This window comes from Rhea americana, unplaced genomic scaffold, assembly GCF_003343005.1.
Source record: "Rhea americana isolate MKP2758 unplaced genomic scaffold, rheAme1 scaffold_147, whole genome shotgun sequence".
NCBI classification, from domain to species: Eukaryota; Metazoa; Chordata; class Aves; order Rheiformes; family Rheidae; genus Rhea; species Rhea americana.
Genome location: NW_028185561.1, coordinates 1,422,974 through 1,435,815, shown reverse-complemented (window position 1 = coordinate 1,435,815; position 12,842 = coordinate 1,422,974). Strand labels below are relative to the sequence as shown.

Sequence of the window (12,842 nt, the reverse complement as noted above, 5' to 3'; positions counted from 1 at the left end):
ACGGAGCCGGGGGCGGCGGCGACGGCGACGGCCATTGCCCCCCCCCACCTTCCCCCCGCGGGCTTCCTGCGTTATTCGTGTGCCGATGCGCTTGTTTAATTTATTTTTATTTCATTTTATTTATTTTTTTCTCCTCTCCGCTTTTCCCTGCGGTGTCTCGAATACCTCGGGCAGCTTCTCCGGAATCGCCTGGCGAGGCAAAGGCTTACACAACGGAGCGGGGGAGGGGGGAGGTCGGCGCCGTGGGGAGCGGCGGGCCGCGGCGGGCCGCGCGTGGGGGCGTGTGCGCGCCCCGCTCCTGCCTCCCTGCCCGCGGCGCTCAGCCCCCGACACCCCYTTCCCCTCCTGTGTCTCCCGCCGATGCAGAAGAGCAGGCAGCCGTGACGGGTAGGCGAAGATGTCGGGTCAGACGCTGACAGATCGCATCGCAGCTGCTCAGTACAGCGTTACGGGATCGGCTGTAGCCAGAGCCGTCTGCAAAGCTACCACGCATGAAGTGATGGGGCCCAAGAAGAAGCACCTGGACTGTAAGCATCGCTTTCTGTGTCGGCAGCAAAGACCGGGGGCTAGGGAGGCTGCCTGCAGGGCTGTGTAGCGTGGATTGAAGCGTTCTGGCCGTGGTGTTTGCTGTAATCCAGCGGGCAAATCATAAATGAGAAATCTGAGAGAGGATGAGTTATTGCATTTCTTCTCTTATTGCATAATACAGCTCTTGCAGCCATTTTTTTTCCCTCTTGACCCCTTGTTTCCTGTGTAGGAAGGCAGTGCRGAGTGTGCCTTGCAGAGCAGAGGCTCTGAAACGAGGAGGCCACAGGGCAAAATGGACACGCGCTTGTCACTGCCTACCTCAGTCGTGATTATGCTAGGCAGAGGCACGGATGCTGTGCCATGAGCTGGCCAAGTACTGACAGGAGCGTGGCCACCTCCACAACAGACTTGGGAAGAGGTTTAGAGAATGGTATCCTTAAGTGGTAAGGGACTGGGATAACTGTGGGGCTGTAGCTGGGTCAGCCTCTGGAGGGTTTAAGGGCTGCTGTTGAGGTCCCAGAGGTCTAAGAGCAACTTCATGATCTGTCTGGTGGTTTGTATCACGTTTTTTTTTTTTGAAGGTGGCTGATGGCTTGGTCTCAGAGATCTTCAGTCCRTTCTGGACTTGCATCAATTAGTTAATGCATGAAAGAAGCTTGAGGTCACAATGTTTATGAAAATATCATGAGCTGGTAATGTTTTGTCTTGACAGTTATACTTACCACTTTTCAGTCCACTCTACTCTTGGTACCTTCCGTATTTTTATTCTAAAATTTCTGACACATGGCCAAAAACACTTTAAAGAGGATCTTACACCAAGCAGTCTCTTGGCTGCTGTCTGTTATTAAGTAAAAGTGGTGCAGTTGCACCCAAGTATAATTCTAATGAAGATGTAATTCTTAAAAACAGTTTGTATTACTTCTAGAAAATAATTCCAGATTTCAGTGCTAGTAACTTCATAGGTTACTAGCCTATGTAACCCACAGGTTACTTAAAGTGGAATATGACATCCAGTCTTCCAGTATATTTAAATCTGTTTGAGATGCTTGTCTAAAAGATGCTAATGTAAGTAGCGTTGCCTGAAGACTTAGCTGGGTTAAATTTTTGTTTAAACAGGCTGACTGTTGTGATATCACATATCTTTATCATTAAGGACAGAATGATCTTGTCAGTGGGAGGAGATACGGCATATTCAAAATTGTGGATAAAATGTGAAAAATAGACAAATTCACATATAAAAAAAATAGCACCTGAGCTAAGTTGCATAGGTATGTATTAGACCTAGGTTTTTAAACTTGAGACAGCTCCTCAGAACTATCAATTGTTAAGCAATTCCTGTTGTATCCTRTTTGTGAACAAAAATTAAAATGGATCATCTGTATTGTAATGAGAGACCAAAGTTAGAAGTTCATCCTCTGAAAGAGCAGTATTAGTGCATGCAAGAAGTACTGCTTGATGTGAAGGTACATCTTTGRATCACATGGCTGACTGTGTTTGAAATTGGATAAACATTATTTGAACATGTGGTGAAAGGACTGAAAGGTAAAACTTTCATATGACTTAAGATAAGTTTTGAGTTGAGTTGCAAAGGATTTAAATGATTAAAACTTCAGATGGTACCTGAGAAGATGATATGAGGTGGTTGGAACAATACTTTACAAAGAGAAGAGGAGAAAAAATGATGTGAGGGACCAAGTACTAGTGTTAAGCTATTATGCTCTGTAATAGACAAATGGGAAGAATGTGAAATAGTAAATGGAGCACTACGTTTAAAGGCTATTTATGTCAGACTCAAAACTATAGTAATGATGTGGTGGTTCTGCATCCTGTAAGGAACATCATAATTTTAATTAGTGTCTTAGTGGCCGAGTGTCATGTCATATAGCCTGTCTTCTCATGGTGCCCTGGTTGGCAGCTGGGTTTTGTGAGTAAAATGGAGAAATATTGTTGAATGTATTTAACTCATATCAGTRTGTCCAGCTGGTGAGGATGAGACACAAATGAGTCTGTCCTCATATGTTTTCTGCAGAAGATACTAGTTCTGGAGCGTTATAGAAAGATGATAGGCAACAAGTTAATTTTTTTGTGAGCACTAATTAAATAGAGTAACTTGCTCTGAGCAGCAAAGGCATGATTTGACACATGCATGTGTATGAGGAAGAAAACAAGAGAATTAAGAGCCTTTTATGAACAGAAACTGGTCTGTTAAGCATTTACCTTTGTGTGTTTTTTTTTTCTCTTTCCTTGCATGACTTATGAGTGCAGTCTTTATTATGGATGCAGAGTAGTGGATGTCCTTTGCTGTGGTCGCTGTGTGCTGCACCAGACTTTTTATATAAAGGAGAGGTCCTTAAGCATGATTAGGTTGCTTTCATATACTCGTTAGTATGACTTACTATTTTCCTGAATTCCAGCTCTCATACTAGTGAATTTCCAGCAAATACTGGAAGTTAATGCCACAGGATGTTAAATGAGTTCCCTAGTCTCTGTGGGGAGAAGGACTGTAATTACCAGATGACTGTAATGTTTTGGGCTGAGCTGTTGCAGTTAACACATTAGAGCTCTTGACACTTTCAGACTTGCCAACTGTTGTTATCCCTACGATAGTTTCTTCATTTTAAGAGAAGTATGGTATATTGTTTTAAAGTTACTGCAATGAGATGGGTTCATCTCCTTCGGCTGTGTTGTATTACACAAATTATAGTGTGATTGGGCATGTAAGGAAAGCCTTTACATGGAGAAATGGAGATTAGCAACTTCATTTTTGTGCAGTGAAAAGGCCACTGCAGAATGAGTAAGGGAGATATATATGGGTTATGTTAAAGATATTTGACCTGTGGTGATCCAGCTGGGAAGGCAATCCTAGTGCATAGCATAGAAGATTTATTCTTAGAATTGTTCTGAAAGACGTATTAAGGCTTCACTGAGGGTTTAAATGTGTGGGGCAAGTAAAAGTCATCTTCCAGCCTTGAATGCTAGTGATTCTGATTGTATCAACAGGACAAAGCTTTCAGGGAAAGGAAGGAAGGCTTTCAGATGTCAAAATAGAGGTTGCATGAGAGRAATAAGTAGATTTGAACAGAGCACTGTTTTTTATAAAGGAGCTAACTCAGAAATAGATCATCAGTGTTTCATTTAGAGTGAATTGTAAATCAGTGAGGTTGTTCAATTTGCAGTTGGTTGTAACAGAAGTTCCTGTTGCTGAAAATGCTCAAAATGGCTGGTTTTATTCCTTGACTTACTTTGTCAAGTGAGCTACTGTGCGGCAGGAGGAAGTTCTGGAGTGCTGACTATAAAAAGACCATGCAAAGCCTGCTTATATTTTCAAAATAATTCATGTTAGGTGGAAGGCCTTTCCAGAAGCCTTATTGAAAGCTGTGAAGTTTTCATGAAATGTRGAAGCAGTAGCTGAAGATCAGGAGTCAATTTTCTGTGACTTTGGAGATGCCCTGTGTATCTATAAGTAGTTGTAGTAGCACGTTTCTGTCTGAAGTCTAAATCTGCATACTGAGATACAGCTGACAAACAAAGGCTCTAAGAGGAAATATATATAGTTTAATTCATGCTGGGAACTGAAATGCAGCACTAGTGCCAGGATTTTGCTGATGCAGACGCTTGTCCTTGCAGTGTTTTGCCTTGGTCCTGCAAATTGTAGGAATGGCTGAATATATTTGAGTTACCGTGGTCTCTAGTGTTGAATCAGAAGGGCATGTTGACCAAAGCAATGGGTTAAGCTTTATTTCCCAGGCTCAATACAGATARAGGTACTAGGGCCTAGTTCTGTCTCTGGCTGTTGGGAAGGGTAGGAGCCAGTGGCGCTATCTGGAGTCACAGAGTCTCAGTGACTGGTACTGTTAAATTCCAAAATACACGTTTGAGGGTTTTTTGCTATTGAAGTGATTTGGAGAATGTTCCAAGTCTGTTGGCACTCATGTCCTTTTTCCAGCTGGAGTAATGCAGAAATACTAAGTACTGCATTGCTGTGCAGTCCAAGCCGTACTTTGTCTTCATGGTTGTGGAAATATCTTCAAAAAGTTGCCCAGAACTCAATCTCTGTAATTTTTTACTAATGAAACTACTTTTGCCTGTCTCGGTGTGTCTTGTGCTGTAGTAATTTGTCACAATTTCCATGTACAAGGCAACAGACCGTTCAAAAGTTATTGAAGATTAGTTGTAATTTGATTTCTTTTTTCTTGTCACAGCTCAGGTATAGTCTAAATTGATAACTCCTCATTGTCACCAGAATGAATGTCATCTCGCACCTCAAAAGAAAAAAGAAAAATCCAAACAAGTGATTATCTTTTTTTCTTTTCCTGTTCTATTTACTAATGAATCAGCACATCTTTTTTTGTGTAAGGAGTTGCCATCAGTCTTCATGTTGAGTAGCTCTTTGTTTCTGTGGACTTCCCCCACATCATTTCCTAAAATATTATTGGAAACTTGCTTCATTTGGGAGTGCGCAGGACTCCAAATGGGAGTATAAAATRTCTGTCATGGGTAAGGGGAGCTAATAAGAAAACCTTTTGGATTAGTTGATCTTGAGTATTTCAGTGGCATAACTCTCAATTCCCACCCTGCCCTATTTAAGTGCTACTTTCAAGGCATGTGTAATATGAGCAGAAGGACGCCTTTTTAATTAAACTGAGACTAATAGCTCAGCATGTGGGTAATGGTGGAAGAGCACTACTTGGCCAAGTAATATTTTTWAAAAAATATGTTTGAAAGTCAGGAGAAGTTAGAATCCATGTTAGGATTGAAAGGCTGAAATTTGGGAGGGTCACTTGATCTTGTACATCTAAACCAGTCTGTGTTTACACGTACTTAAGGTATGCTTTGTAAGGAAAAGGAGGATAAGCACAGTGAGTGGTTAGTGTCTTGTTAAACTTGCTACTGTTCTGTCACCTAAAAAGTGCAACTTGATGAAACTAGATTGATCAGTCCTGCCTCCCCCCCTCAGCTTTTCCTTGATTGGAAATGTATGTTCTTAGTCTACTTCTAATAGTCATTAGGGTCTTTCCATTAAAAATGTTCTGCCGGCTGTATGAATCACAAATGCGGAGACAAGTTAGGTTTTTCTGCAGTACTCGCTTCCTTTTATGGACCTTGATGATGGAGTAGCCATGTCTTTTCTGCTTTCTTTAAGGGCTCTTGAGCATGGTCAGCATCACACTTGGCTACTTTTGCTTTACATAAATAGTCTTGCATTTTGCTGTTGTTGTTCTGGCCAAATTGAGAGAATAAAAAACAGATATTTTTTTCGCCCTCTGGAAGAGCAGAATATTAATGGAGTGACCCATCCATAGTTTTGATCAGTCCTACTTAGGAATTGTGTGGTCTTATCACAGTCTCAGTGTTACTCGCTTGCATCCCAGGCAGCAGCAACTGAACATCTTCAAAGATCTGCAGTTTGGTTTCCTCTGGTTCAATTTGCTCTATGGCTCTGATTCTCTGGCTTGACGCCTAAACCCTACATCTCCGCTGTGTACTTTACCTGGGTCTGGCCYATTAGTGTGGAGTTCTGTAAGGCCTTCAAGAAAGTACTCTGTTAGTGTGGTAGGTCAGTTCTTCTGTGTGCCTGCCCTATGCAGGATTCTCTGAAGTGCTTAAAAGTAGATGGCTGTCACAATAACTATGAAGGGCATACAATACTTTTGATGCTTTTTGACCTTGGTGGTCCAATCTTATTGATTGGAGAAATCCGCAGCAGCATGTAATATCTTTCCCTCTTGGAGTCCTCTGCTATCTTGAGGCCCACTGGCAGTCTAAAGAATTTCTCTTCCAAGAATATTCTTCAAATTGAGATGGAACTCTTAAGTGAAAAAGAGTACTTGCCACCAGGCTACTCTTCACTTCTGACAAAAYAGTAATATACAAGAGGCACACCTAAATTTAGTGGGTTTTTTTCCTATTTTCAAGGTATTTGACAACAGCAAAAGTGTTGTTCCTACCTAGCCCTGCCCTCTCCCCCCCCTTCCCTCAAAAACAAACAAAAACCTCACCCCCAAAAGGGAACCTCCTTTAGTCAGCTGCAGATGCATAGCTTGGTGGAAGGCTGGCTCTGGTCTATTGGGGAGTGGAAGGAAGGACATTGTCCTTCCCTTAGTCTTACTGTAGTCTACAGATCGCTCAATTTTGCCAGGCAGTATCAACGTCTTAATATGTGCTGTTCCTTTTTGGAGCTTCTTTTCAAGGAGTAGATCAGAGTGTGGGTAATGATGAAAGAGCTCGAGTTCTTGCGTGTGCATGTATACCTTAGACAAAAAAGTARCATCACCAACAAGTGTTTGATGAAACTTGATAGTCTGGACTTYGAGTGTGTGGCAGGCAGAATGGGAACAATATTATGCCTAGATTGGAAGGATTGGTTTTAAATACCATGAAAACTAAAAAGCAAGCAATAGTAAGCCAATCAGAGTAAGAATCTTAGCACAAGACTTCTAGTGTCCTGTAAGAGTGAGTAATCTAGCACCATGTTGAACTCTGAAATCAAACTAAACAGCATGATACAAGAAGCCTTCCTAGCAGCTTTGCAGGCACCGATATGCCGTACAGCATTTGCTGCAGTAGTCTCGTTCCACTGTTTGGAAGTAGCAATAAGATTTTAATGTGAAGCACCATTGGTATGTTGGCATTAGCATTTCCCACCCCGTAAGACTTGGCATGGTTGCTTAGCTTCTCCACTGGCCAAAATTTGGCTTGGATGAGAGCTTGATGGGTTAAGCAAAACCTAAATAAAACAGATGTYGGCAATTGATAGAAAGTAATCAAAATATTTGGCAGGGGATAGCTTGTCATTTTATATATTATGCCTGCTTCTTCTGTAGTTTTGCAAGCCTCATGATAGACCYTAAACCAATTTTTAATAATTTTAATCTTGCTTTTTTGATCTTGCTTATTTCAGCAAAGCTGCATGGAAACACTGTGAAAAACAATACAACCTAAGTTTTCCAAGGGTGGACTCAGACTTACTTGACAAATATAGCTAGTTGCCAGTAAGCTGCTAGTACTCACAAGTTCATCCCTTTAGATTGTGAGACATAGTTGCTGAAGCAGTTGAGTTGTAATCCACTAGGAGAGGGAGTTTATCAGCAGTCTGGACTAGAGCCGCAAATAGTATTGGACATTAACCTTGAAAGATCTGACCATGTCTCCTTGGATGCAGGTGGAATATTAGAACAGTGTTTTTTCTGTGCTGCTGGTAAATGGTAGCATCCGTTGGGCAGCTGAGGTTCACAGTTTATTCACAGGCGCAGTGTAGCAATTGGTAACACAGTATGTTGCCACTGAYTTCCAGACTAACCAAGTCTAAATACCCTTCTATTTCTCCTCTCTGTCAGGGTTAAAGTGATGTCATTCTTCATTTTAGATTCTATCTGTGTATTAATTTAGTTTAATGAAAGGAACTGAACACTGAAAAGTCCTGATGTTGTGCCTGTGTTGTGTTAGTGTTGTGTATTTGTGTAATCTGTACTCTGGCCTGTTGCGCTGAGACAAAGCATCAGTTGCTTTCATAAAGAGTCTGTCTTTTTTTCATGCTATTGATAAAACTCAAAACATCTTGCAGAGGAGTGATAGGAATACATAGGCATGCTCATGCTTGATGGCCATGAAGAAAATGCAGCTTGCTTCTAATGTATATACATTGAGAACCACAAACTACTGACAGGAAATGCCTAGAGCTTGGGTCTGACTAGTGAGAATGATTTAAGACCAAGGAAGGAGTTGACTAAGTGGAACTATTGCAGGTGGAAAGCAACTTGGCAGGAGCTCCCAGTGCTGTGGTTGGGTCATGCAGCTCTAACAAAACAGCAAAGGTATGTACTTTGCAAAGGTGGCTTTTCCTTCTCAAAGAAGGAATGAGGAAGAAAGCACTACTTGCAAGTTATTTCTATGTATTAGGTGACTAGGGTTATGACTGAGACATTGATTAGGCTAGATTTAGAAAGTCTGGTGTCCACTTCAGCTAGGACTGTTCTATATATTGAAGGGACCCAAAACAGGCTTTTACAAGAARGCGTCTTAAACTTTGCTATCCTGAAGAGGTGGAACAAGACTGTGGAATGACGACAGACAGGATACTTGATCACTTCAACCTGAGTCTTAGCTTGGCACAGGCATGGATGACACAACGGCAATGGCTGCTTCCATAGCAGATGGTCAGCTGTTAGCCTGCAGAGTCTGGCAGGCTTAGTTGCTCTGGCATAGTTTACAGAATGTTCTAAAATGGTTCTACTCCACAGAAATGAGAGGAAGGTGCAACTGCTCAAAACATGAATAAAACATACCAACTTGTCACCCACATCTTAAACTTTTGGGCATCCAGAAGTATGAAGCAGGAGGGGAGCCCTAAAATAAGGCAGTGATCTGTTATCTTGCTACAAAGCAGGACTCCATCAGCTAAAACATACGTCTTCGCACATAATCGAAGATCCCAGATATATGCACTTAAGTGGGAGTTAAAACTGACTGTGGGGTTTTAAAAGGACTCTTCTTTCTTTTTTTTCACCTCTCATTTCAGAGAGGGAAGGACTTGTATGAAGAGGGGAGGCCAGCTGGCTCTTTTCCTGACTCTGGAGGCTGTTGTTTCTCATTAGAGGTTGAATATAGACACAAGCTTTAACATATCATTGCATCAGTTCTTTAGCAACCTTGGAGTTTTAAAACCCAGCCTTCTCAAATGAAGGCTTGGGTTTGGATTTTGTTACATGACTTTTGAATTCAAGGTACAGTTTGGTGCTTATAGCTCTTACTCCAACTTTTATGGCTTCATTTAAGCCTAATTATGGGAGAATGTGCATTCATCTAAGGGACTGCAAGCCAGCGGAAGTCAGCACATCTAGTGTGTGAGCAGTTTGAAAATATGCACGATTTATAATGAGTGTTTTAAATGCCAGAAATGAAATGTTAGAACACTATTTTCTCATGTGAGCCATGCCTGTAACTTTTTGATGCAGTCCATCATTCCAAACTAAACTATGTAGATTCTTTCTGGTTTTGCTAAGCTTTATTTAAACTTTGAATGGTTCTGCTGTTTGTGAACAGCAAGAGTGTTAACAAAGGTTACTGTATTTTGTAGGTGTACTGTATGTGTAGGGGAGCTTAAAGAACTTCCTTTTGTTTTTCAGGAAGCTGTAAAAATATGCTTAGCATAACTGCCATYTCCTGGTATTCCAGGGTAGAGATCTGACTCTGCATAAAGTTTTGCTGACTGAATGTAAGCCAGTAAGATAGATTCACATCTTCCTGCTCATTAATAGCTTGAAATGAGACTTGCACTGCAAGCGGTAAAAGCGTCTTCTGGATGCAGTGGGTGGTTTGGAACTGTGAGATCGCAAATTATTGTCACTTTCTAAAATTTTAGTAGTCCTAACAGTATCTCCCAGCTCTCAGGCAGATGTTCCATTAAGTTTGTTAGCAGAATGTTTTGTAGTGTTAAAAAATCTGCACTATATGAAAGGCTGTGGGCTCTTGTTGAGTAGTAAAGACTACTGGTAGCTGATGTTTGTTTCTCAGACAGCTGTGTGGCAGAAGCAAAGAGTTCTTGCTTAACTTCAGGTGCCGTGTAAGGGAATTAACATCAAGGAAGTACATGTTTAGTTTCATCCTGCTGTATTTGGTTTGAGCAAAGAGAGAATAAAGCTCCTTCTACCCTGAAGGATATCAGTCGGTTTGGTAAAACTTGTTTTAACACACAACATTCACACCTGAGACCATATTCTGGCGTTAGGAACTCTGCAAAGAGTTACAGATATGAGACAAAATGGAGTGAAACCATTACATCAATATTATAAAGTGCTTGCTGACTGATTGGAACTGCTTCAGTGTGACTCTTTCTAGAGTAGTATGTCAAGTAGAATGTCGTACTCTTATGGTGTCCACTAGGACAGGTTTGCATTACCCTTGGCATCCTTTTTCCTATAGGTGTGCTCATATTTTCAACAGGACTGTCTGTGTAGTCTTTGACATTTTCATTTGCAGTTGAGAATTTCAGTCCATTTTGAACTTTTGGGGACTTGTAAACATATTCTCTCAACTTGTCTGGTTATTTTGCAGGCTGACCGTACCTCTTCCCATGACATCTACTGACAAAATAGTCAGACTCTTAAAAGAATCCTGCTGAGGCAGTAGCACAAATATGGTTTGTTGTTTAGATATTGAAAGCTAGATCTGTCACTCACTGAGACCATGTACTCACCAGCTGACCTGTTTCTAGTGTGCACACCTCAGCTAATTGACATATCACTGAAGATGCTTGCATGCTGTCCTCCCCCTGCCCCRGCTCCCTTCCCACCAGGTTTTTATATATTCACAATGTGAAACAGCTAAGCAATGTGGCTAAAACATCAAGCTGCATCCGTTATATGTCTAGCTCAGTTTTGTAGTGGATTACTAACAGCTGTTTTAGAGTTGATGGTCTGGTGGAAGACCTTCACTTCCACAGGTTTATTAAAGCAAACACTTTTTTCAGGAAAGCAGAGCATTGTGGGGGTGGAAAGCACTAAACAGGGCTCATTCTCAGAATAAAAACAACAACAGCATGGCAGCTTGGATAGCTTTTGTACTATGCCTCAATTACCACTTTTGCCAGATGTAGTTGCGGTATAAGCTCAACAGAAAATGTAAAAGTTAATTAGAAAATACTCTAGTTCAGAGATTACTGTAAATTATTGCATGCTGCTGTGGCAAACAATGACATCCTTACTTAGGGAAGCAGTGCTGTTCTCAGGAACAGCTGCAGTAGATACTTGTTATTGATACTGCAGTAAACAGCTAAATGGTAAGAATTATGAGTTAATACAACTAATAGATAATATTAGGGGTTGCTCCATTATTATGGCAAGATAATCACAAGCCACAGCTGGAATCCTAGTATCCACTTACTGTAGTCAATTAACTAGAAYGTGTTGGCTTTTATCCTTGTAAGTGATAATCTTACAACATTTGAACCCCCTTTATACTTGTTTCTGTTGTATACACCAAGAGCAAAGTTTATATAGAATGTAGTACAGAGATCAACAGAACTGTAGCTCTAATTTTGTAGCTAAAGAGAGAGAACAATTTGACACTTCAGGGCAGATCTAAAAAATGCTTTGAAGACTTGAAGATGACTGATGGTTGCAGCTCTCTTAAAAAGGYGTAAGAAAAACTACCCAAACCAGAAGATGGCTTTGTATTTCTTCTCTAAATTAATAAGTATTCTGATTAAGGGTTCCAGGTTTGAACTGATGAAAGAACTTGCAGAATAAAGTTTGAGATTTGCCCTTTTGGAGAAAATTTATTTTTCTATTAAAAAAAAAAGTTATTGGTCAAATGCTTAACATAAAGCTTTTTGCTTCTCATGGTAAGATTTCTTCCATGCTCTTCTTCCCATACTGTGGCTGGAGTTTAAGATGCCGTATTAAAATAGGATGGGTAATTGCATTTCTCCAAGGCAACTGCTTTTATATTGTAACTTTATCACTGTCACTCAGTGTCCACCAAATGTAAGTGGTGTTTTGTATTTCTTAAACTGTTGAGAGGTGTCCAAGAAGTCTAGTAAAAAGGTGATTTGTTACTGAATTGGTGTTGCAAACTGGTAAAATATAAAAGTGGCACTTCAGGCTCCAGAATTACTTGATATTTCATAGCAGTGTAAGTAAAACTGCTTGATTCATGTCTTTGAGCAGAAAAGTACACATAGCTGTTGACATTGTTGTGCAACGGGATTTGAATGGAAAGAAGGTCTGGAGTGGGGACTCTGAAAGTGAGGAGGGGAACATCAGAGCAGGAATTTCTCTTCTTTCACCTCCTTCGCTGAATCTGCATTCTTGCTTGAGAGAAATTCTTTGGTATTCAAAATAAGTAAATTCTGTAAAAATTATGCTCAAGACTGAGCTTATTTCTGTGGTCAGGGAAGAAGATTCCACACTTAATAACTAAGGCTTTTCCCACAGTAAAGCCATCTGAAAAAGCTGTTATGAGGAAGAAAATGAACAGTATTCTTTGGCTGTGGGCCGCCTTCCGTTTGCTTGGTGTTCTGACTTCATGTATGTGAAACTAAAAAGCTGCTCTCCTTAGTACATTTGTACTGCAGAGCTTACCTCTGACCCGTGTTCTGGGTGACACTCTCTATTTTTGCAGATATTTAATTCCTGAGTAAAATTGATGCTTTTATCTTTCTAAGTAGTTGGATCTTGGGTGTCAGTAAGGTCTCCGACTTCGTTCATAGAATATATTCATCGCTAATGAATTAGCAGTCTTGAAGACAATACTGAGTACATCAATGACTACTACTTAAACGTGAGCTTCTGCAGCTGGACTGAATGTCTTTTTTC

At 40.8% G+C, this 12,842-nt stretch overlaps 1 protein-coding gene across 1 annotated transcript in view; it reads left to right on the top strand.

The window, feature by feature from the left end:
• SNAP91 (synaptosome associated protein 91) overlaps positions 1 to 12,842 on the top strand; it is a 75,708-nt gene that overhangs the window by 285 nt on the left and 62,581 nt on the right. The window contains exon 2 of the mRNA XM_085299202.1: positions 367 to 527. Coding sequence (XP_085155328.1) covers positions 398 to 527 — 130 coding nt within the window. The 5' untranslated portion in view covers positions 367 to 397. The remainder of the gene's footprint in view (positions 1 to 366; positions 528 to 12,842) is intronic.